The 23,089-nt window shown below is 42.1% G+C and overlaps 2 protein-coding genes across 3 annotated transcripts; one reads left to right on the forward strand and one right to left on the reverse strand.

The window, feature by feature from the left end:
- Nucleotides 1-2,061: 2,061 nt before the first annotated feature.
- igfbp5a (insulin-like growth factor binding protein 5a) lies at nucleotides 2,062-9,445 on the forward strand. 2 transcript variants are annotated; one of them, XM_026362938.1, is made up of 4 exons: nucleotides 2,062-2,847; nucleotides 6,634-6,842; nucleotides 7,092-7,211; nucleotides 7,372-9,445. In XM_026362938.1, the coding sequence occupies exons 1-4, from the start codon at nucleotides 2,514-2,516 to the stop codon at nucleotides 7,507-7,509; spliced, it is 801 nt and encodes a 266-aa protein (XP_026218723.1). In that variant the 5' UTR covers nucleotides 2,062-2,513; the 3' UTR covers nucleotides 7,510-9,445. The 2 variants fall into 2 exon arrangements, with proteins under 2 accessions (XP_026218723.1, XP_026218722.1); XM_026362937.1 differs by having other exon boundaries at nucleotides 2,066-2,847; nucleotides 6,631-6,842.
- A 701-nt stretch (nucleotides 9,446-10,146) lies between these two features.
- Nucleotides 10,147-22,093, reverse strand: igfbp2a (insulin-like growth factor binding protein 2a). Its single transcript, XM_026361250.1, has 4 exons — nucleotides 21,656-22,093; nucleotides 12,206-12,387; nucleotides 11,202-11,342; nucleotides 10,147-10,847 (listed from the first exon to the last, which is right to left on the reverse strand). Exons 1-4 carry the CDS (start codon nucleotides 22,053-22,055, stop codon nucleotides 10,689-10,691), a joined length of 882 nt encoding a protein of 293 aa, XP_026217035.1. The 5' UTR covers nucleotides 22,056-22,093; the 3' UTR covers nucleotides 10,147-10,688.
- Nucleotides 22,094-23,089: the final 996 nt, after the last annotated feature.

Here is a 23,089-nt window from a genome sequence, read left to right on the forward strand (position 1 = left end):
ACCTCTATCCAGAGCAGCTACATCCACCATCTGTGCCTCATATGGCCCATATGCACCACCTCAGACCCAAACTATACAGGAAGCCCAACTGTGAACAGCACTTTGACCGCAGTTCCATCATGTCGCACATCTGGAGAAAACAAAAGAAGTGTAGACATATTAGGATTGCCAACATGCCTCTGGTTCATAAATCATCAATTTATGAATCATAAAAGCATTGATGAGTCTCAGGACGGCACATAGAGCTTTTCTGTTGGATCCTTTGAAAGGCGTATGTGTAGCACGATTTCAATCTGAATGCCACTCTGTCTTCAGCTCTACAGGTGAACGAGGGAAATGAAAGAGCCGAGTGGGCGACTCGGAGCTCACCTTTCTGACGTGTGACATCATATGACACCTGATACAGTGCAAAGGTCAAGGCAAAGGTGAACAGGTGGTTTATGATCTGAACTAAGTTTGAGGGGGGGGGATGTCAGAGAACGGAAACGAAACTCGACACAGCAAATGAATGAAAGCTTTGATCCGACTCTTAAAGGCAGTTTCAGAACCAGAAATATCTGAAATGGGATTTATGTGACACTTAAATTCCATTTCAAGTACAAAACAAGCTGAAGCATCACAGGATGCAGGCAAAGAGCTAAATAAAACCAAATAACCAAAACAGTTTTTCACAGCAATAACAACCTACTCCAAGAAGATGAGCATGACCAGGGTCAGAGGCATTAAATTAAGTCATCTTGTACTCCTCGGGGACTCTGTTTACTAAGAACAAAAACATACTGATCATCTACATTCCTCAGACATATATTGCTATCTGCCAAAACATCAAGTGAATTATGAGTGTTTTGTACTCAGTTACTCTCCATGAGAGCTGACCACTTATCTCACTGGACACTGACCTCGCTGAGTCATAAAATAGGGTCAGTCCGAGAGCAGTTTGCCCCGATCTGGACCGTTTTTACAGCGAGCCACTGCAGATCTTTGGAGAGTACATTTGTTATGGTTCGGACAGCATCACACAAATATTTAAAGTTACAGTTCTTTGGAAAACAAGAGAAACCCAAAGATATCAGAGGGGAATTATAAAGCTTTCTTATTTCCCATGCAGGAACCCACCCTTTCCTTCAACAATAAGTATTGAATAAGTATTTGGAGCCGTTAAACAGTTGGATTTCACCAAATCGTTTCTAACAGAACGCAGATAACACATGGTGGGATCTTACTGCTGGATCCGCCTGGCTGCTCCGTCTGTGGTCGATCTAAAAATGTGAAGGTCGTGTTAAAGTATTTCGATTTTAGATCCAACCCAAACTTGAACACTTTACTTGTAGCAAGCTCATACAGTACTTTTAAGTGTTGGACAATGGTGTATAGCAAAGAAGACAATCCACACTTTTTGATTATATCATGTGACAGATATGAAGAGCAGGATGTGCAGCTTAACCTGAAACATTAAAGGAGATGTGATGAAAAATCATGTGCCATCATAATACAGCGCTCCGTAAAGCAAGATTAGACTAAATATTGGTTAGTTCATCAAAAATCTGTCTCTCAACAAGTCTTTCAGTCTTGATAGTAACATTTTTCTTTAAACAACAGCACCTGACACGAGCTCCATTGATATAGGTCACATTTCAACTACCAAGTTGCAGCAATGCCACCATCATCATGTGACTCTTTCTGTAAACTAATTTTTTTTTCTTACTTCTTTCTAAAAGGGATTTCTAACACCAGCAGCGCGGTTTGGAAAGGTTGCTGTCTGAGATTCAAATGAAATTCAAATACGTTAGTGATCCAGTAAGAAGTAATCTGCTTTGTCCTTAAGCACAAACAACTAAACAATGAAGAATATATTGTGTTTAGAAGTTGGGAGTGTGGCCACTGTGCAGAGAGGGAGAGAGAAAAGGTCTTATTCTGTCGCCTTCAGCAGCATCGTCTCGTATCTGGCAGATCTGGAGACATGCCAGCACCCGCCCTGTGAAATCAGCATCGCAGCAGCGCACGGAGTTGACAAGTGCGCCTCCCCCTCCAAAAGTTGTTTGACATACCCATCGTTATAGGCTTCGCCTCTGGCAGTTTCTTTTTTAAAAGGCAAGCTCAAAGCCACTGATTATACATTCTCCTCACAAACCGTGCGGGTAAAATAACCTGCGGAGAGCGGCAGCGGGAAGAAGTCTCATTTGGAGAGGACGAGCCTGCGCGTAAACGACACCGGGCATCACTGAAGTGAGACATACGTGGTGCCTGGATATTTTCTGATCTTTTTCTATATATTGGTAGACTGCAAGGTTGAAGGACAGCGCGGGGGGAGCGGGGGCTTTGTGGATTGCGAGCATCGGATGCTATAACATTTGGGACTTGAGCGCTCAAGGCACCTGTGGATGCAACAGCAAACACTCCTCTGATGTTTAGACTCAACCTGTTTACGAAGAAAGGATTCAACATCAAGTCGAGTTGATAAACGCGGATAATCGTTCGGTCCAATACCCCGTAGTTTAGACAAGAAGCGCACTATGCTGCTGAGAGTTTCTTTCCTGGTGGTTCCCTTGTTGAGCATGACCGGCTGCGGCGCGTCGTACGTGCCGTGCGAGCCGTGCGATCAGAAGACCCTGTCCATGTGTCCGCCGGTGCCGGTGGGGTGCCAGCTGGTGAAGGAGCCCGGCTGCGGCTGCTGCCTGACGTGCGCGCTCGAGGAGGGCCAAGCGTGCGGTGTGTACACCGGGCCGTGCACGCGCGGGCTCCGCTGCCTGCCCAAGAATGGCGAGGAGAAGCCGCTGCATGCGCTCCTGCACGGCCGGGGGGTGTGCAGGAACGAGAAGATGTTCAAACTGCTGCATCCGTCCAAAGGTAGGCAGGCGGAGAGATGACTGCCTTTAACTTGGAGATTAAATAACCACATGAAATGAGTCACCGGTTGGTGGCAGCGTCATGTTTAGTCATTATAATGAACCTTATTTGATCTTATTTCCCCTCTACAGAGGTTTAACACCACTATGCTCCTCGGTTATTAATCATTCGTCTGTGATAGACCTGTATGTCAACTCTGACCATGTTTCTGTTGCATTTGCATTGCAGAAATTATGCGTCAGCTGAAGATCTAAAGGGCGCTGGTGGAAATAAATAGCAAACAGCTGGATAAAGATGTTACTCCTCCCTTGTCAATGCAGGAATTTTAATGAAGCCCACAAGTGACACACACAGAGTCAGCCAGTGTTGCAGTGCAAAAGGGGGAAAAAATGACGTCCAGATTATAATCACCAGGCCAAAAGTCAATGACTGTTTCACACCCTGCCATAAAACCCTGCTCCAAAACCTACGCTATGAATTTCTTTTATATTTTCTAAGCATGAGACAAGATGGTGATTTGGGTTTGGGTGCTCTGCTCCGTCTACTTGTCTCTTCTCAAGCCAGCCAGCGAGGCTGATGTGACTCAGCTCCTGGTTCTGTGTAGAGCAGTTGGTCATTAGCGAGGCACACCAGTCAAAAGCCCCCGTGTGCCTTGACCCTGTGAACTCTGTCAACAATTGGTGCAGAGTACCGATCAACCTATCATCTCGGCTTGAAAGGCCCTTGTGGGGCTGCAGGCTGTAAATCAGTAGGTTTCGTGTGAGTGGCCCATCGCCTCGGGGCCCCCCAGCCGACATAAAACAAGGGAGATGATTACAGGTGGTGCTGTGCGAGGCTCCTTTTTGGCTCCGTTGAATGGCAGTTCAGGGACAGTCACTGTGTCTGCTGGGTAGCACTGAGGAGAGCTTTGTGGGAAATGTTGGCTTGTGGCCCTCACACAGACTGTGTTCAAGGTGTGAAGTCATATTTTACCCAGTTCACATCCTCTACAATCTGTCTTCTGTCTTTTTTTCTTTCCTTTTTGTCTTTGGCTTTTCTTTTGTCACTTCCTCTCCACTTTTCTTCGGACACCACCTGTTCCTTTGCCCACACCTAAGACAGCTTTTTGTCTCCGTCTCTTTATTCTCTCCCACCACAGTGCCTCTTCTCCTCTTTCCTGGCCTGGCTACTGTCTCTCTTCATCTTTTCCACACTCTTCTTCTGCCCCCCACCCCCACCCCGACTTTTCCATTCTGATGTGTTTTATTTTCCTGCAGATTGGAGCTATACAGTAGAAGCAAAGATATTCTGGAAACATACATAACCCAATAGCTGTGTTAAACTTCAGTGAGCTGAGCCGAATGGTTTCTATAGCTGAACATTGTCGTTGTCGTTAGTGGTTTTGTGATCCAGGTTATATTTTTAACCGTTAAATGTTGTGGTTTGTCAGTTTGCACTTTTACTTTTACACAGCCAGCGTAAGACAATATCAACTTTTAGAGCAACTCAACATGTGAGAAACTGTTGTATAATTAAAAAAATAACCCAACCCTGTGTTCATCGCCCCTTTCCCAGACCATCCTCTGCTCCCTCCCACCCAGGTCTCTTCATCTGTCTCCCCGCTCCTCTCTTTTCCTACCTCCCTTCCCCCTCCCTGTGCTCTACCCTACCTCTCTCCGTCTTGGCAGTGCAGGCAGGCTCAGGCTGTGCAGTGATTCAGCAGAATGCAGGCTGAGCGTGGGTTACTGATCCCCCGTCTGTCTGCCCATCAGCCAGCTTCTCCCTTAACTCCACATCAATGACATTTTATAGGCAGTTGAGAATTTACAAAATGAGCCAAAAAGGTCCGTGCATACATACGTAGTTATTAAAATGTTAAATGTGCATTTTTAAGACCTGCTAAACATAAACAATGCACAGCTTTAGCACTTCATCAATGCACCACTGCACAGGTGTCCATGTCGAGTATTTGGCACATTCATCATGTGTTAAAGAAATAATGGTACAAAGTGTCATTCAAGGATAGAGAAAGAGAAAAAAAGAAAGACATGATCAGTCAGCACAGGTCAGATTAGACGAGCTCAAGGATTAGCAAGTGAAGACTTGATTGGATGTACACTGGCTGCAGATCTGCGTCAGCTTTCTCTTAAGAGAAAAAAGTGTCAGCAGGAAACTGGAGGGAATCTCTCTTACTTTTTCCAAGAATCTGTCATTATGGGGACAGATGACATCATTTGCATCCTCATCATCGTCACTGGGGGTGGAGGGGATTGGGAGAATTTAAGCATAATTTGCATTGAGGCTGTGACCTTGTTTCACCGCCCACTTAGTTTAGTAGCTTAGCAATCACGTCAGTGCAGAAATGGAGGGGTTTATATGCAGAGTTTGCAATCTGCCAAAATGACAAGGCACAAGTGCGTGACACAGCAGTGGAAATAGGCCAATTGTGGCTTAGGACACATACAAGGCTAATGCATGTTTAAAGCTATAAATGAAGAGAAATATCAGTTTAAAGTGCTTTTAGGAAAGCAAGCCGCAGCCGCTCGCTCTGGTCCCGACACAGTCGCTGTGGTCGCATGAATAGAAGGTGGGACGAGGGAGGGGGCGAGTGCTGGGTTTGTGTGACTGTGTGCAACTCACCAAAATTTAGCAAAGAGCAGTATTTTTTACACAGATGAAAAGATGCATGAACATGAGGGCTTCTGTGGGGGTTGGGACCCAAAATGGGCTGCGGCTGTTTCTGGTGGCTTGCCACATGACAAGTGTAATAGCATGTTTTCATGAGCCTGGGTGCCAGGGTGAGACTAAATATCTCATTTAGGTCACTGGCTATAAAAGTTTTAAAACCCCTGGTCTGCATATACCCCAAACTGGCAACCTAACTTGCCATAAATGTAGGCTGTGTTGTCCCGTATGTCAACGCATCCAATCTGAACCTGGCCAGCAGCCACTAACTATGCTAAATAAGCATTTAGTTGGTGCTGTGAAATAATCACATCGTGTTGTGACGTTTCCAAATTTGATGCTCCTGTCCTGTCCCCTCGTAAGTTTAGCTTTACTTTTTATTTTTAGACAGTCAAATAGATACATTTCCAGGTGGGAGCAATCATAGAGCTTTTGATTTTGACGCTTCTTCAAACACACTTTTGAAGGCAACAGAAAAAGCTCTGTTCGCACAGGACTAATATTACACCTGTGGACATTAAGTTGTTTGTAATAATTGGGTATCATTGGTTGTTTTAATGCTGCCATGTCTGTAATTTGTGAGGTTCCGGTGTAAATTACTGACCATACTGTGGTGAAGACATTTCTCTGATGATAGTAATCCTGTATGAATCAAGCTCGAACTAACTGCAGCTGCACTTTTTCTGTATGCTTTCTTGTTCAAGCTTTTTTAATTGTGTTTTTATTCTGTAATCCCTTTGCTTATAATAATGTATGGAGTAATGCCCATGATTTAAATTTAATTAGGAGTTTCTGCGTATCTACCCATTAAACACCTGTCCACGGATCACAGTTGTCAATGACAACACACCAACATTGCACTAGCAAAAAAAACAACTAATATTTTTGTGAATGTAAACAACGCAGCTGTTAAGAAGTTCAAGCAAATCAGCTCTGCAAATGTTTTATGCACTCCGCTCCTCCACAGATGCTCTTACACAGTGTATTTTGGTGAGGAACACTGAATGTAAATATAACTTGGTGTTTACAAGAAAAGCCCACAGGGCATCATTAATGGTGATAGTGATAAGTGACCCTCCTCCCCCTCTCCGTCTCTCTCTCTGTGTTTGTCCTCTCCAGCAGACGACTCTCACGATGACGACCTGCTACCCGTCCCTGAGTCAGTGCTGCCCCAAACCAAGGTGGCCTTATATGGAAGAGACTTCATCAGCAGTCAGAAAGCTCTGGCCAGGAAGCACGCCAACGACCGCAGGAATCAGCTGGCCAGGCGGGGACCTGCCCCCAACAAGGAGTTCTCACCAGTAATCCTGGATAAACTGGAGCCTGAGTTGGTAAGTGAAGTAGAGATTAGAAAATGACATACCGGAATGAAAAACTGGGGGAGGTTTTGCTTCAGTGATCATGATTTGGAGCAATCCTCTAAACCATATATGACTAGGATATTGGTGAATAAGCCGTTCTCTTTAGTGAAAGGTCTTCCCACTTTCTGAAGGCACTGTGAACCCTAATTCTTAACTCTGGTGCACAAAACCACACATTTGCGATTATAGTAGCAGTCACACATGTGTCTTTGTGTGTAGGGGCCCTGCAGGAGAAGACTGGATAATCTCATTCAAGCCATGAAGGACACCTCTCGGGTCATGGCTCTTTCTCTCTACATCCCCAACTGTGACAAGAAGGGCTTTTTCAAGCGCAAACAGGTATGGATAAATCCTTTCATGTCATGTTATTTATTCAGTTGACTAGCAAATCAGATATTATTTCTCATCCGCTTGTGTATTTCGGTCTAAAGGCAGAGATCAAGTCCAAGATATTACTCATTCAGCTTCTCATCCTTTTCTAACCGTTCTTTACCTGCAGTGTAAGCCATCTCGTGGGCGAAAAAGAGGGATCTGCTGGTGCGTTGACCGGTTTGGGATGAGAATCCCTGGCATTAATTACTCTGCAGGGGACCTGCAGTGCAAAGATCTCGACAACAGCAGCAACAGCAACGAATGAGAGTTGAACCAGTTATACTTGTTGTGCCCTGTTCTTTTTAAAACCTGCCAATCAAGCTAGCACACTTAATGACTGTTGATAAGGAAAATGTGGCACTAATGCTTATATACATATATATAAATATATATGATCAGGTGTGATGGACTGCATTATAGGTTTTTGTTTTTTCAAAGGGAAGTTAAATCTGCACATGTAGGTCTTAACTTTGGCTTCCCTCTGTCTGTGTACTATGTTTAAAGGTCACCTCATCTGTTTATATCCATAGATGATTGAGAATTCTATATATTTGTATAATATTGATTACATGTTGTGTAGTGAGACTGGGTGCGAGTTATATATTGCTAAATGTACTCCAAGAAATTCTAAGACAAGACATGTTTCAAATGTGGCTAAACGTTTAAGGACAATAGGCGACATTGTCAAAAAGTGAGTCAGTTCTCATCTAAATTAGCAATGTTTTATTAATTGTTAATCGTGCGAATGAGTTAGTCCTGCCCTCAACCTAATATGCTATGTGTAGGATACTTTGTCAAGCAGGAAAAGGGGAGATGTGTTCTGCAGGGTTCCGGTCAGGTTATCAGATGGCTAAAAACCAGCTAGGCGGTGGGCCGGAGACATGCAGAATCAGCTGAAAGCCATTTCATACACCATTTCCATGTCAGCATGATAGCTATCACTGTGCGTTCAGCATAAACTCACAGAATTGTTTGTCTATTTTCGTAAAGTAGAGCCATATCCGTAAATCTGCAGTAGATGAGACGACTGATACCACGCTCATATGAGTCCATTAAATATGAAGCTGAAGCTTTAGCATAAAGACTGGAAACAAGGGGGGACAGCTAACCTGGTTCTGTCCAAATGTAAAAAAACATTATTTTGATGCTATCAAATTCGCCTTGTATGTCTTAGTAGTCACTGTTCAGCTGGATTTATGGCCATTTAATTGATTTATTCAAATTCATGTTTCAGACAAACAAACAGCAATCTGGATAAAATGCATCCCTCAAGCAAATGTACTGTATTGCTCTGTCAAATGTTAGATATTTGAAACCGTCCTTTTAAAAAGCCCTTCGAGACAACTGCATCTACTGTTGTTCAATGTACCTACAGTGTGTGTGCGCGTGTGTGTGTGTGCTCTATGTGCCGTTGCTGCCCTCATAGTTCTTCTTCAAAAAGCTATGGTTTCAGATCCCTCAAGCCCAGCTTATCCAAGGTACCGTCCTTCACAGTTCGCACACAAATCGTATGCAAAAGCCTGCATTGTTTATTTTTCCATGTGCATGGTCCTCACTGCCACCATACAGGCAAATCTGTTGGCCGATGAAGACTCGCACTCAGGGTTCATCGGGTCCTTTATCCTGCGAGGAGCAAGGTCGCTAAGTTTGTATGTAAATTCAAGTGCCTTCTGCTCGATGCCACTTTGAATTCTTATTTGCATGTGAATCCATTGTGTTGTTGAATGCGAGACGCTCCAGCACAAAAGAAGAAAACTATTTGAAGAGTGGATGTGGTCTGACAGATTTCTTTTGTTTTTATGGTTTCCAGTTTCATGAAGATTATCATGATCTTCCAGTCCAGTGGGTGTAAGATGACAGAGGACAAATATTTTTGTTGTATAGTTCAAAATATGCTTAAGATCCTGTTTTTCTTGTTATAATATGACTCTTATAATCTCTGACATTGCCTAATCACTATTTTGTGATGTTAGGAGAGCTTTGACAGGGGCTCATCAGCCTTTTCATCCCAATAAAACACCTCTCTCGTGCTGTTGATTCTAGCACACGTGTAAAACACAACACGGCGACACTTTCAGGATCTCATTTTTAAAATATCAATGTGAACATAATAGTGAAATATTTATCAGGCGTGTAATTGATGTACCCATTTTTATTTTGTAATGACGAATCACTATTTAAATAAACTTCCTGTATCTGCACTTTTGTTGTAAATGTGTAAACGCTGCCAAGATGGTAAATTGATGAGTCAGTTGCTGTGTTTTTACTACTGCTAACACTGTGACCTTGGTACTGTTAAAGATGCCATGTGAAGGTCTCCATCTGCCGTCAAAACACCCGCAGTAACATCACTGATCAGGTGTATTTGAAACAAAATGTGCTTCAGTGTAACTCATAGATATTGAATATTGGTATTAGGTAAAAAGTTAAGAACTTCAGAACTGGAACAGCTGATTATTTTAGCTACTTGGATGCAGCAGAAAGAAGCTGTAACAACAGAGCTGCTCATTTTCTATGCCCAGTATTCCTCTTTTTAGCTTTGTTTTGGTCTCCACCAACCCCTGTGGACCTTAAAGGGTGGCTTCACTGATTTTCAACCTGCTTTCCATGGCTCTAATTTTGGGGAGTACTACTTTGGGAGGACTAGCATAGAATAGAAACCAGAGCAATCTGTCACTCATACTACAAAGGTTCCACTATGTTCACCAGCTACCAGTCATTCAGCCTTTCAGCTATTTGGTGCAGAATGAATCAAATTATATAGTAGCACGGCATACGCTGAGCTGAAAGATGCTTAAATGCGCCGTAGAGGTAATGAGAACTTTAAAGATAAGATTCTCAGTCACTACATTGGGGCCAAAAAAACGAAATAAAATGTCTTTAATAAAAACACAGGCACACATTCAACTAACTACTGTTTTAATAGCATTAGCTTTTAATCACTAGGCAGTCTAAACATCATGTTCTCCCACAGAACATGTACTACATTACATCATTAATACTGTGTATTAAAAGCCAGGTGTACTCTAAGCCTACAGTATAGAATGAGGCGTGACAGTAGTCTACAAGCTAGGACACAAAAACACACCTAGAAACATCAAATATGTCGAAGACTTTTCATTTTTCAACACATACAGTACAAAACACTTACAACAGAGCAAAGTCACAGTTAGGAAAGCAAAGTCACTGACACTCCAGCTGACATCTACTGACTATCTGTGACAAGCAGGAGTCTTATTTTTACTGCTCCCTCTAAAAATAATCTGCAGATACATGCTACGCAGCAAGCTGGATTCTATCATTTAATCTTTTTTGGTGGCTAAGATTGCAAATGTCATCAAAAGAACTACAGACACATACCCACACAAAGATAATATATAGCTTACTCAGATGCTCTTTGTTCCCAAGTACTTTACAGTTTGTTTTTTTTACTTTCGTTCCACACTATATCTGGGCCATGTCAGGGAGCTCCAACTCCAGCTCTCTGAGATATTGGCTGCAGTTGGGGTCACCCCTCACAGTGGGGGCTGATGGGATAGGTCGGCCGGTGTGAGGGCTGACGCACCAACACTCACCCCTCTGACCGTGGAGAGACATCTTGCACTGCAACATAAATCATAGTATTTTAGAGTATTATTGCACGTTTATTGTCATTTTACATGACTAGACTAAATACACAATCATTGTTTGTGCAAAAATATTCCACATTTTTCAATGACATCCCATTTCGTGCATATTTATATAGATATCATTGAAATAAAATGCTTTCTTAAGAGATTTAAATAAAACACAAATGACTTATCTGCAGTAGTAGCTGTGGTAGAAAACAAACAGAAAATCACTTTATTCTGACACATAGAGAAAACATGAATAAATGATTTTATCATTGCCTGTGATTAAGTGCCTCTCTATCAACACTCTGCTTACAACCCTCATTCCTCAAATGCCTGGATTCACCTGTTTGAGGTTATACTGCCCCCTCTTGTCACAGTTTGGGATGTGCAGCGCATACAGGTCCTCCAGGGGACCTCTGTTATCTCTGAAGGGCATCTTGGATATTCGCTCCAGTACCTGGTCGAGCTCCTGCTGACACTGAGTCTTGAAAACAGCAAATACAGCAAAAATGTTCAAGTCTACAGGCTTGTATGGCAGCATCTGTGTGTGTCGGGTTTGTGTGACAAGATTTTATGTAGCTTTTATATTTTTATATTCAAGGTTTTTTTTCAAGTTTTTCAAGTTTGTAAATTTAGGAATGTCCAAGATACAGATGTATTTTCAAGCCAATCAGCAACATTTTCACACACAATATAAAATTGCACATAAAACACAAACACATTTCCAGTACAGCAATAATCTGTTATTGATTTTTATGATGATGATGGTTACAAATATCCAAAGTTCACCTGTCCCAGCTCCATGGTGGGGAACAGCTTAGGTGTATTTAATTTGTCTTTTAATATAATGGCTGTGAATGGAAAGCATTGGTATTGGGATGAATGGAATAACAATCGTTGGATTTGTACCATAATCACCTCAGAATTGTTGTTGCTTACTGCTTTGAACCGACAACAACTACTATTCATCTACATCTAGCATGAACTCTTCTTTGAGTCATCTTCAAACATGGAAACAAAATACTTTTTAAACATGAACAGCTGTTGCACCAGAGGGAGGCAGCACTGCGCTCCTTTGGTCCGTCACGCCTTGGCTCTGAGAAGCTAATTCTCCACAGGAGCATAGAAGATTTACAAAGTGCCCGTAATCATGATATGTTGTCTTCGATCAGTCGGGAGGAGACTATAAAGAGCAAACTTCAGCAGATAAAATGTGTGTGGTTTTGAACTGTTGGTCAGACAGAACAAGCGCTTTATCCAGATAAAGCAGCCACACACACAGTGACTGCGAGTATTACCTGACTGGGTCCTTTGTATTGTACCTGGTGTCTGTTCCCTGTTCCTCACCTGTTTGGGCCGAGTGGGTTTCACCTCTTCCACCTTGTTGGTCTTCATCTTGGTCTTCATCTCCTGTCTGTGCTGGCGCACGGCGCTCTCTTTGGGTCCCAGCCAGGTGGCTTCTTTACTGGGCTTCCGCACGACCGGGACCTCACTCACACCCTGTTCAGGCAGCGGCTCCACAGCCTCACCTGCGGTTGTAGAGAGACCACATAAAATCCATGTAACAATCCCAATTTTCTACTGCATCAATAAAGTTAATTGTCAAAAAAATATCCAACATATTTTACACTGCAAACAAAGTGCTGCCAACAAAAATGAACCGCAGGTTAGAGAATAAATTGGGCAAGAAAAGGCTTTAATATGAAGAACAAGGACACATTGATGGACACATTGGCAGCTAAATGCATTTAACCTGTGACTTTTCAGGACGCTCTCTCTGTGCACTAAGCCACTCTGCCACACTCCTGCCATCAATGTGGTAATGGATTGGGCTTTTTAGAGGCTGGAAGTGGGAAGAAATGAGCTCTGAACTGTACAGATCATTTTTCAGAGTGACAAAGTGTGTGGGCTGTTCTGCTAAAAAGGTTTTTGGAAATGGCTAGATGGACTTCTCCCAGCTGCAGAGGTGACCCTGACTGTGCAGTCTGAGCTCTTTGAGGAGGGTAAAAAAGGCATATTAATCTTTTTCTTTCTGCTTTTCCTATCAAATAGAGCTCTTTTATCTTCAGATCATGCTTACAGTCCATGTTGCAGATGTTTAATCGTTCAAAAAGCCACATTCTGTCCATTAATATGCACCCATTGAAATTAGTTAGTTTACATTAATTTGTGATCAAATTAGCAAATACATTTTCTAATTTGATGAAAATGCAAAGTTAATTTAATATGTTTTTGGTCTTTGTGTTTGCTTGCTGTGGAAAATGAGGCTTGGGAAAGTGGAAAGGGGAACATGGAAAGATTTGGAACGGAGGATCATAGGCGATAAAACTTTCTACATTTTCTCATGTCTCCTCCACTGATGCTGACTCTGAACGCTACCTGCCAACTTAAGGAAGATGGTTATCTTGTTAACTTCACCTGGGCACCTCCAGGATATAAAAGCTGGCGCGTGAGCTTGACTGTTTTGGCAGCTGGCATCCACATTGCATCTTTGTCTTTTCATTTTGGCACAATTTAAGGCGTCCACACAACATTGATCCCGCAGCCATGCATTGTTAACATTTTCACCCCCTAATGTTTATTTGATTTAAGATCATATTTTGTGCAAGGACATTTATTTTGTTTTTCCAATTTTCTGCATTGTCAAAATTGAGTTTTTCGCTAATGTTGGAGGAGAAAATGAGCTTTCACATGTCCAAACCACTGAAGTGTTCTGAAATACATCAGCAATCAATGAGTCACCAAACTCTTTTCCTTTCTCATAGAATGAAGGAACCACATGCAGCTCCGTTAACAAGCTTGCGGGCTTAGAAATGTTGGCCACTGCTGAACTTTAGTCACAGTCAGGTTTCCATGGTTTCTTTTTTCCACCTAATGTGATTGAGTTTCATGAGCAGATGTTAAAGTGGTGATAAATAAATTCTAAAGCTAATGTAATCAGACAGTTAAAGTTTTACAGTTTTCTACAGTGGATTTTTAAAAAGGCCTCCTCAATGGATTAAAGCAGACATTGTCATAATCACGGTTGAAAATGCTTTAAAAAGATGATATAATGTGAAATTCAGTGTTGTCGATAAAAATCTGCAAGGCCAAATTCTTCACCTGTACAACAATAAATAAAAAGAGGCCAACTGTTCGTGGTTTTCATACATGAGAACGCTTAAAAAACAAGGAATTCAGATCAAGTCATGTGGCAAAGTTCTCTCTGCTGACAACAAATGCATTTCTGGATCATCCTATTAAACCGTGTCAAACAGCAGAGTCCCTGTGGCCATCCAGTGATTCCTCCAGGCAGTTTTCATTGACTCTGACCGTACCTTCTCTCCTTGGAGTTGTTAAACATCAACCTAAAAAAACTCTCTCTTCAAACAGATGGAGCAAACAATGTGAGAGGCCATCAGGTCCAACCCAACATGCTGTTTCTGACAACAGAGCATACTTAGGGTTGATTGGCAGGGAGTGGAAGAGGAGTGCCACTCCTAAGTTGAACATAGAATTTAAAATGATCAGAAAAACAGGATCCCATCTCAGACTAATAGGGAATATTTCTGATAAAAGAAAAGAAAATGGCACAGAGAGTAGAGAAGGTCAAATATTCAGCCAGTAAGTAGATGGTTCAGACTTATATAAGGGCCAAGCTGTAACGCGCAGACTTGTGGAAAGGTGTTTGGAGGACAAAAATGAAAGCGAGTGTGTGTTCCTGGTGGTGGTGGTGGACTAGAGAGACATTCCCTGTTCTCTGCAAGAGGTAGCTTTGACATCCGGTTGTAGAATATGATTACAAAAGGCGAAAGAGAGAACGGTAGAAAGGAAATTCCAAACGAAGCAATAACAAGGTTCTGGCGCCTTTTGCCATCAGATAGATCTGGTGTTGTTGGACTTCAGTTCCCCCTATGACGCTCCACCGTGCTCTCACTGGCCTGTCTTTGAAGGCTAACTTTCTCTGCAAAAAAGGGGCAAAGGTCAACTAAAATCAGGTGTGGGCTCATATGTGTGTGTGCACACGCATGTTGAAGAGATAAACACACAAGACTCAGGAATATCAGCAGATGGGGTGCCTTTTGTTTTGCTGACTTACATAATCCCTACAGTATCCAAGTTCAATACCATCACTCCCTGTTTTCTGAGGAAACCTGAGATGTTCACTGAAATACACATAGACACACACGGACAGACAATATATTAGCAGCAAAAGCTGCAATCTCCTCCTTGAATGTACACACACACAAACACAGAGGGTCAGGACCCCACTTTTGGGGGGCAGTAGGCCTCAGCAGCACCAGTCGCTCCACAGCGGTGGGCTGGGGATCAGCAGTATCAACAGAGCAGCAGGCCTACTGTCCAGTCTACTGCTTGAATTAATCCTCTCACAATGGCCTGAGAGGCTTCCTCTCTATATATGACCCATGTCAAATTCCCAGATGGCACGAAGGCCAGAGGTGTCATGTGTGATTGTCCAGATTCTGGTCAACTGAGCAAATGGCAGACTTGGCCAGGACGTGGAGAATGGAAAAGATCCTTAAAGCACACCAGCGTTCTCGCTCCATCACATTTCTGCCGATGTAGATTTGTGTTTTATTGTCAAATAAACAACAAACAAACAATATGTCATTGACTTTCACTTACAAAATAACAAACTACATTGTTTTCAAGTACACCAGGTGGAGTTGTGTTGCTTCTATGAAATGAGGAAAACAAGATTTCCAATGTCCTGCAGCACCTTTCTGTGGATTACGTTCAAAATTTAAATGAAAGTCAGTGGTTACATTACAATTTGTGTCAAGACCGGGCTTAGCTAATCTAAGATCATCAAAAAACATACATTTACACAAAGTTAATCTACAGCCTACACAAACATTAAAAAATCCCCCCTCTGATTCTGGTTATGTACAATATTACCCCAAAGCCGAACTGTCCCCTTTAAATTTTGTCAATGTCTAAAACTAAGTCTTAAAGTAAACTTCTTCCTAGTTTGCCTCTTAATAACGCTCAGGTGTGAAATAGGTTATGTGCCACATGTGCCACGATGAAAGCTACAGTGCAGAGTAGCTGCAGTCCTTCATCCATTACAAGCCCTTGTGGGACTGTTTTTCTGCAAACCTAAACTCAAGAGTGCATGTGCAGAGTGCAGATATGTTTACCTTCAAGGCTTTCTGGCCTGCAACAGTCATGTAAAAGCAGGTTTTTGGACAGGCTCTGGCACGTACGTACACACCGCCGCATCCAAGACCAGGCGTCTCACTCACTACTAGCACCACTGGTGAGCTTTTATATCCATAGTACCAGCTACTAATAAACAACCCTTCACATAAATGCCCTGAAAGCCTAATAATGTGGGAACGATGTATATTAGCACATCTTGCATATTGTAAATGCCATAAATTGAATATTGTGTTGTGTAAATGTCTTTGTTAACCTAAGGCAGTCAACAGACATGCATGAACCAATTTTGGAAAGAGGTGTGTATTTTTGTTGAAAATATTTGGCTAGTCCTGTTCTTTACTGCACCATCAGGGAGCAGTAAAACTCTCCACCATGAAATTTTGTGAGGACATTCATGGTTCCCAAAGGATGCATCCCTTCGATGCTGGGGAAGGCACAACTATTGAATTGACTCCTATGACTTTTGGCTGAGTTTTCCTGTTGCACACTTACGCTTCAAAAGGTGGGTGTGAAAGTGTGGATTGTGTCTCTGGAGAACATGAGGACGCTTCAGCCGAGCTTTATTGTTCAGAGGAGGATGAGGGCCAAACTGATCAATGAGACTGTATTGTACGAAAGGTATGAACATATAATGAGTTTTATTGCTGTTTAACATTTTAACACGTTTTGACATTTTTATACAGTTTCAAAATATATTTCCAAAGACAAGAAAATGACAAAAGATAATTGTATGAGTCTCCAAATGCTCCTTTTGAGGCAAAACTAAAAACCAATATGGTATCTTTAGTGTACCTAACTCAGGTCAGTTTATAAAATCTGAGTTGGCAAGAGTCAGAAAGGTCGATGTCGGCAGTAATATTTTGCTCACCTCTCGTTAAATTTGTAACATTTGTTAACCTAGAGTAACATCTAGAACATCAACTGTTTAAACGTCTAAATACGAATCAGCTGGACTATTAGAGAATATCCTACACTGTCCTTCAAAGCTTTTGTTTTCTACTGCTTTACATAATATCATAACAATAATTACTCACACTGTAACTAATCTGCACACAATATCGTTTTTACAATAAATATTATGCAAAAATAAACTCAATTTAACTAGAAACTAAATATTTTCAAGAACACAGCCGTTGAAGCTGTAATAAAGCTGCTGATGCATGATGTCCAGTTTAGTGGATACACAGAAGTATCTTATCCAAATGTATAACATCAGTCTGTCTACTATTGTAGAACAGAAGGATGGACAAGGCGTACCTCCCATGATCAACCTTTCGTCTGACTTTCTGTAGGCCATCTTGGTTCAAGGAACTTTTAGTTGCAGTTGCAACTTCTGGCCACTGGGTAGAAACCTACAGGTTGGTGGACTAAGGTCTGCTGAAGCGGCTGTTAATTAAAACCCACGCCTTTACAGGAAAATGGACATTGAATAGCTGTCCGCTGACAGCTACTTGTGACCAGTGACCACTATGCATGAAAGGGTTAAATCACCCTTGGCCGAAAAGGAGGGTTGGAAGTTATTTTGGATCTCAACAGGCACGAGAAGATTCAGGGCCTGGATGCACATTAAGTTGATGCCTGGGGGAAGATGGCACAAATGCCCCTGTTTTTGGAGAAGCCTGGGGTGGGGGGATTATCTGGGAGCTATTTCAGTCCTGCAGGCTCCGTCTGGACAACCCCGCAGGTACACAGGAATGCCCCTTGTTAGCTAACATTGTTATTTCAGCAACAAGATGGCACAAGAGTAAAGCCCCCCGCACAAGAGTAAAGCCCCCCGCACAAGAGTAAAGCCCCCCGTCGGAAAATGAGTCCCCCGCTCATTTTCCGACTTTTATAACAGTATTGATTTCCCTTCTGATTGTTTCTAGATAAGTCTTGGCAACATTAACACTGAAACACAAGGTTGCTGTGAACAGGAATAACCCATTAACGGGACCTCATAGTGCAGTGAAGAATGAGCACCACTGTTGTCGAGTCACTTTTTCTCATTCAAGTGACATTTCAACAACCAAATCTGTGCCGTGCCTGGGCTTTGTTAATCAACTCGTTCCCTCACAAGGTCATATATGGTATGATCCCAGTCAAAACAATCCAATCGGATTAAAGGAACTTTTATTTGGGTCCAGGTTTCTATGGGAGCAGGATATCAAATGATACTGTGTATAAACAGAGAGGGTAATGGGAAAATTGTGAATGTTAGTTTTGAATCTTGGACTCTTTTTGCTGCTGTAAGCAGGAAATTAAAATAAGAATATATGTTTATTATGTCATTAAAATCTTAAAATTGCTCATTTTTCTTTCCAAGACATATTGCTTCAACACTATAATTACTCTAAGAGGCAGAATATCATTTTATCCTGGTGATTTCAATTTGAGAGTCATCTCTGGCTCATCACCTTCAAATTTCTATCTTATTTCCAGGATGTTCTGTACTCCACGAAATCTTGTTGATAATGTTTTGCCTGAAATGACATTAGAGTGTGCAAACGTAAGTAGAGAACATGTTTTCCCTTCTTTTGCTCTGATGTTCCAGCATGTCTCTATGGTTTTTGAGTTGTAAACATTAGGCTATTTGCTGAATTAGAAGTGTTACGTCTCTATCTGTAACTCCATCCTTGCAGCTACAGAAAAAGTAGATGTTTACGATCATGTCACCATCAGCGAGAAGATATGTAGTCAACAAAATAAATCTGCAGCTGTTTAAATAATCAAGCAAATGTTTTACTGATCTTCCTAAAAACTGAATGCACTTATACTGTAGGCTAACTTTAAAGTGAGTCTGCCATGAGTTGATTTTGTGGCCCAAGTTTAATAAAGTTAAGACATTTTCAAATAGTCTGTGCACTCTGGGGAGGCATTTCTAAGAGATTTACGACGCAGTATATGTCACATGCTTCTTGAATTGCTAATGATGCTGTGATCGGTTGCTTCAGTAATTTAAAAAGCAAACACAAATTGTCTGTGGTCTTGACCGGAGAAAAAATAAAGTTAAAGTGGTGTCGGTACATTTCATCCATTACGTTTCATTAAAAACAGCTCATATTACCACATGCTTTAAGTCATTTACATATGTTCATCATATTATGATGAGAAAGTTTAACAGAATTTGTAGCCTCCACAAATTGGTAATCTGCCATTCACACTCCTGCAGTGTGTTTCCCTCCTCTGAGAGCTTTGTTTCCACCTCCCTTTCTGTCTTTACCTTGGTTTTCTCTTCCCACATCTTTCTTACATGATCATTGTAGAGTATGCGAACTCTACAATGATCATGTAAGAAAGATGTGGGAAGAGAAAATGAAGGTAAAGACAGAAAGGGAGGTTCAATAAAAACCTGTATTAATGTCCCTTCTGACGGCGTATAGTGAACTCTCTGCTGCTGTTGCTTGTTGGAGTGTGTCATGTTTAATTGATAAGGGATTGGAATAGGATATGCCACATCACAACACAGGGTGTGAGGATGTTGGTTTAGAAACCTCCAAATATAGCAGCTGTAATATTTCATCTTTTGTTTTTTGCCCATGGTGTCAAATGAGCCTATGATTCACAGGTCTCCCTGCTCAGCTGATTACAGCTACTTCATTATTGTATTGGACACATATCTCTAATACACAGATTAATTCCTGGAACAAAGAAAATGCAGTGGAGAGCAGCCAGAACGTTAATGTTTGCTCTCAATCTTCCAGCAGCCCCTGTGAGCAGATTTTATCAGAGATTTCATTACTTCCTCTTTTTTCCTGTGTATCTGAGTAGAATTTATTACAGGAAATCAAGTTTGTGTACTCTCAAACTGGGCCAAATGAAAGCAGGAGACTGACAGTAACCATCTGTATCATCAACATAACTGTATAATGTCTTATTACAAAAACTGAAAGGCATAAAAGAGAACGAGTCTTCGTGCAGCCTGTCAACGTATTCTGAAGTTCATACGCTAGATTTCTGCGGGTGAATCCCAACTGACACAAGAAAAAAGGGAAGTTTGGAGGTCTATTCAGTTGCACTTTGATGAAAAATATATTTTTCTCTCATTTTTTGGCCTTGAAAAAGCTGCACACTCCACTCGCTGTCACACTCTCTAGCTCTGTCTTTGTCAAAAATCACTCTTCCATCTGCAGCAGCAAGGCTTTTATCCAAAACAACTCTGCATTCGACCTTTAGAGCCAATTTCTAAGCTTTTACCATTTTTTTAGAAACATCCAGCTACATACAGACCTTCCAACTTGCAAGCTGAAGCACAGTGACAAAAGGCTGCAGAACAAAATCACTGATATCTAACAAACTGGCTTCTTGCAAGCAAGCCTTTACATGATGTGTCCATGTATTTTGTTCTCATTTTGTGCTTATGTAACTCTCCCTGTTTTATTACCGTCTGTTATTGTTTGAAAAGGAGAAATCAACTTTTCAAAGTAAAGGTTACATAAGCATCATTATCAGGCTGATTATTAAATCATCCACGTGTTGTGGAGCATTTTGACCTTTTGTCAGCAGGCTAGAGAGTCCTTACAGACTATGAGTGCTGTCTCCGGTAGTTTCTCTACGTTCCAGTAGTTGAGTGCCAAAATAAACGTGTCAGTCTGGAGGTAAACTCCGACAAAGCATGGATTTGGAAATGAGTAGAAATCACACCCTGGCTGGCTCCACTGGACACTCACGGACTGTTTGCAGCCTCGGAATCAGCCAATTAACGGGGCTGTTTACTTTTCTTCTTCACTGTGACCTGTCTTTGTTTAAACACAAACCACATGAGCCTTGCTTGCTCCAGGTTGCGCGGAGCTTCATTGTGATCCCCCCTGTTAGTACATCCACCTCATTTTCCAGGTAGACACCCCCGGTAATGTCCTCCCAGTCATCAGCAGTTTATAGTAACTCCTGGTCAAAACCTAAAGTCCACTTTTCCAATCAATGCTGCATTCCTCCTGCTCTCTCTCTTTCTCTCCCTGTTGCTTTCTCTCCACTCCCCTGTGGAAATGTCAACATCAATACTATAATGTTTTCTGTAACCATCCCACTGGGTACAACTTCTGGGAATTCTGCAGGCCACTACCTCATTCTCTTTTACAGTGTTTTGAAGGCAGATTTTTGGATGGATGTTGGGAAAGACTGCACAGCCAGCTGTTCGGAGCATAGCTAAGCTTAACTTGTTCCTTTTGTTGCTCTCTCCCCATGCACACCACTTTAAGCAGGTCTATGCAACACAACATAGCAGGGGTTTGACAGGAGAGTGCGAATGCCTCATGCAACAAGGAAAAATAGGTGAACAGTAAGCAGTTTACTAATGAACCATTAGGTCTGAAGAAGTGCTGGCAGTACAAACTTCTAGATTATTTCTAAGTCTGGAGGTGAATTCTGATTCCAGCTGGTGTAAAATCATTTCCAAAGGAGCTTATAATAATCCAATAAACGTTAAAAAGGTGAACTGCACACATCAAAGCAAACCCAGATTTAAATCCATAAATCCAACCATCTTGGTCAAATCAACCACTAAAGTGCAAAATGGTCACTAGAACTTTTACACAGATCTGAAGCCTTCACCCTTCATGACAATGCACTATTTCTACACTACTCCTCAGACTGCTGTCTAGACAGTGTCATTAAAAATTGATAGATGAAAACCACGTTTCCAGTAAACGGACTGACCGCTGGTTTGCTCCCGGTGCTCCTGGCTGTAAGTGGTCGTCTCGGTGTCCACTTTGCGCCTGCACTGACCCTGGCCCTGCACCAGTTGCTCCAGGGGAAGCTCCGAGTCGGGTGTCGGGTAGCATCGCAGACCGGTGGAGCACCTCGGGGTGTAAACGCCGCACATCTCGCCCTCTTGCCGGGCGCACACGGGGCAGCACCCGCAGCCCGGTTCGCGCACCATCTCCGCGCAAGTCTCGGTGAGCTTTGGGCAAAGCGCCTGGCGCTCCGCGGTGCAGCTCGGGCAGCGGAACACCATCTCGGCAAGGGAGGCACCGGCGAGAGACGCGGAGAGGATCAGCAAGCTGCAGCCTGCGTACGACAGCATTGTTATAGGCATGAGGTTTTTGGTCATTATCATGGGGCGATGGAAGGCAATCCCAAGTGAAAAAATGGGGAAGAAATGTGCATGCGAACAGGTGAAGCCGGGGGCTGGGAGGTCTGCTGGGTCCTACAAATTCCCAGGTTTGCTCTCGGGGCCACATATCAGGGATTATTTAGGAAAATAGGAAGACGTCAGATGTAGTTTTCATGTCATCTTTTAAATACCTTAATATTTTGGAGGCAAAATACAAAGACTGCTCGAGAGAAGGCCTGTTGTGCCTCTTTGGCCATTAAATATAAATCTACATTTTTAAATAGACTATTTGGTGCAAATTGAATATAAAATAGTAACAGGAACTAGTAAAACTATATGAAATTGAAGTTCTGGGAATACTGAAGTCTGAATGGTACTTTAGTGTCAAAGCTCTTTTCTTTTACGGGTCTTAAGGAGATCATATTTGACCAGTTGCTTTTTTTTGTCACCACATCTAATCTGTGCAGGCTTCATGGTTGTGATTCATAAGTCTCGTTAACCCAGAATGAAATAAAAATAATTCAGATATCCTCCCCTTTCAGCAACAAATAACCATTTTTCAGAAATAGCTTAAACCCTAAAATCTGAAATGCATCACATGTGGTGAACATCTCCCATGCAGGCAGACCCAGTGTTTCCAGTAAAGTCACAGCCTACAAATACTGGACTTGTTTGGCCTTGAAGAGAATGTGCAGATTCATTATTCTCTGTTGTCCCCAATAAAAATTGGTTTTGGGTTTTTAGTTGCAGAAACATTTCAGTGTTTCTTTGTGAAACGATGTGGTTCCCGGCCCTTCTCCAGCAGCAGCAGCAGCAACATTTTCATCAGTGTTGTCATCATAATAAGATGAGATAAGATCCATTTTAGTCCCACATGAGGAAATAAAAGTGTAGCTACAATCATCTTTTAATGTATCTCTGCTGTAGGCCACATGTTCAGCTACTGTCCAGCTGACACAGACCTCTTTATGATGATATCAGGGGAGAAACGCTTCCTAAAGGTAAACCTATATAAAATAGCTTTTGCAGATAAGCAA

This window comes from Anabas testudineus, chromosome 2, assembly GCF_900324465.2.
Source record: "Anabas testudineus chromosome 2, fAnaTes1.2, whole genome shotgun sequence".
NCBI lineage: Eukaryota > Metazoa > Chordata > Actinopteri > Anabantiformes > Anabantidae > Anabas > Anabas testudineus.

What these genes read in the sequence shown, in the direction of transcription:
- igfbp5a (XM_026362937.1), top strand. Translation starts at nt 2,514, where the DNA reads ATGCTGCTGAGAGTTTCTTTCCTGGTGGTTCCCTTGTTGAGCATGACC. An exon ending in ATAAACTGGAGCCTGAGTTG is followed by an intron (nt 6,843 to 7,091) that starts GTAAGTGAAGTA and finishes CTTTGTGTGTAG; the next exon opens with GGGCCCTGCAGGAGAAGACT. An exon ending in GCTTTTTCAAGCGCAAACAG is followed by an intron (nt 7,212 to 7,371) that starts GTATGGATAAAT and finishes CTTTACCTGCAG; the next exon opens with TGTAAGCCATCTCGTGGGCG.
- igfbp2a (XM_026361250.1), bottom strand. Translation starts at nt 22,055, where the DNA reads ATGATAATGACCAAAAACCTCATGCCTATAACAATGCTGTCGTACGCA. An exon ending in GCACCGGGAGCAAACCAGCG is followed by an intron (nt 12,388 to 21,655) that starts GTCAGTCCGTTT and finishes CTACAACCGCAG; the next exon opens with GTGAGGCTGTGGAGCCGCTG. An exon ending in AACCCACTCGGCCCAAACAG is followed by an intron (nt 11,343 to 12,205) that starts GTGAGGAACAGG and finishes GCTGTTTTCAAG; the next exon opens with ACTCAGTGTCAGCAGGAGCT.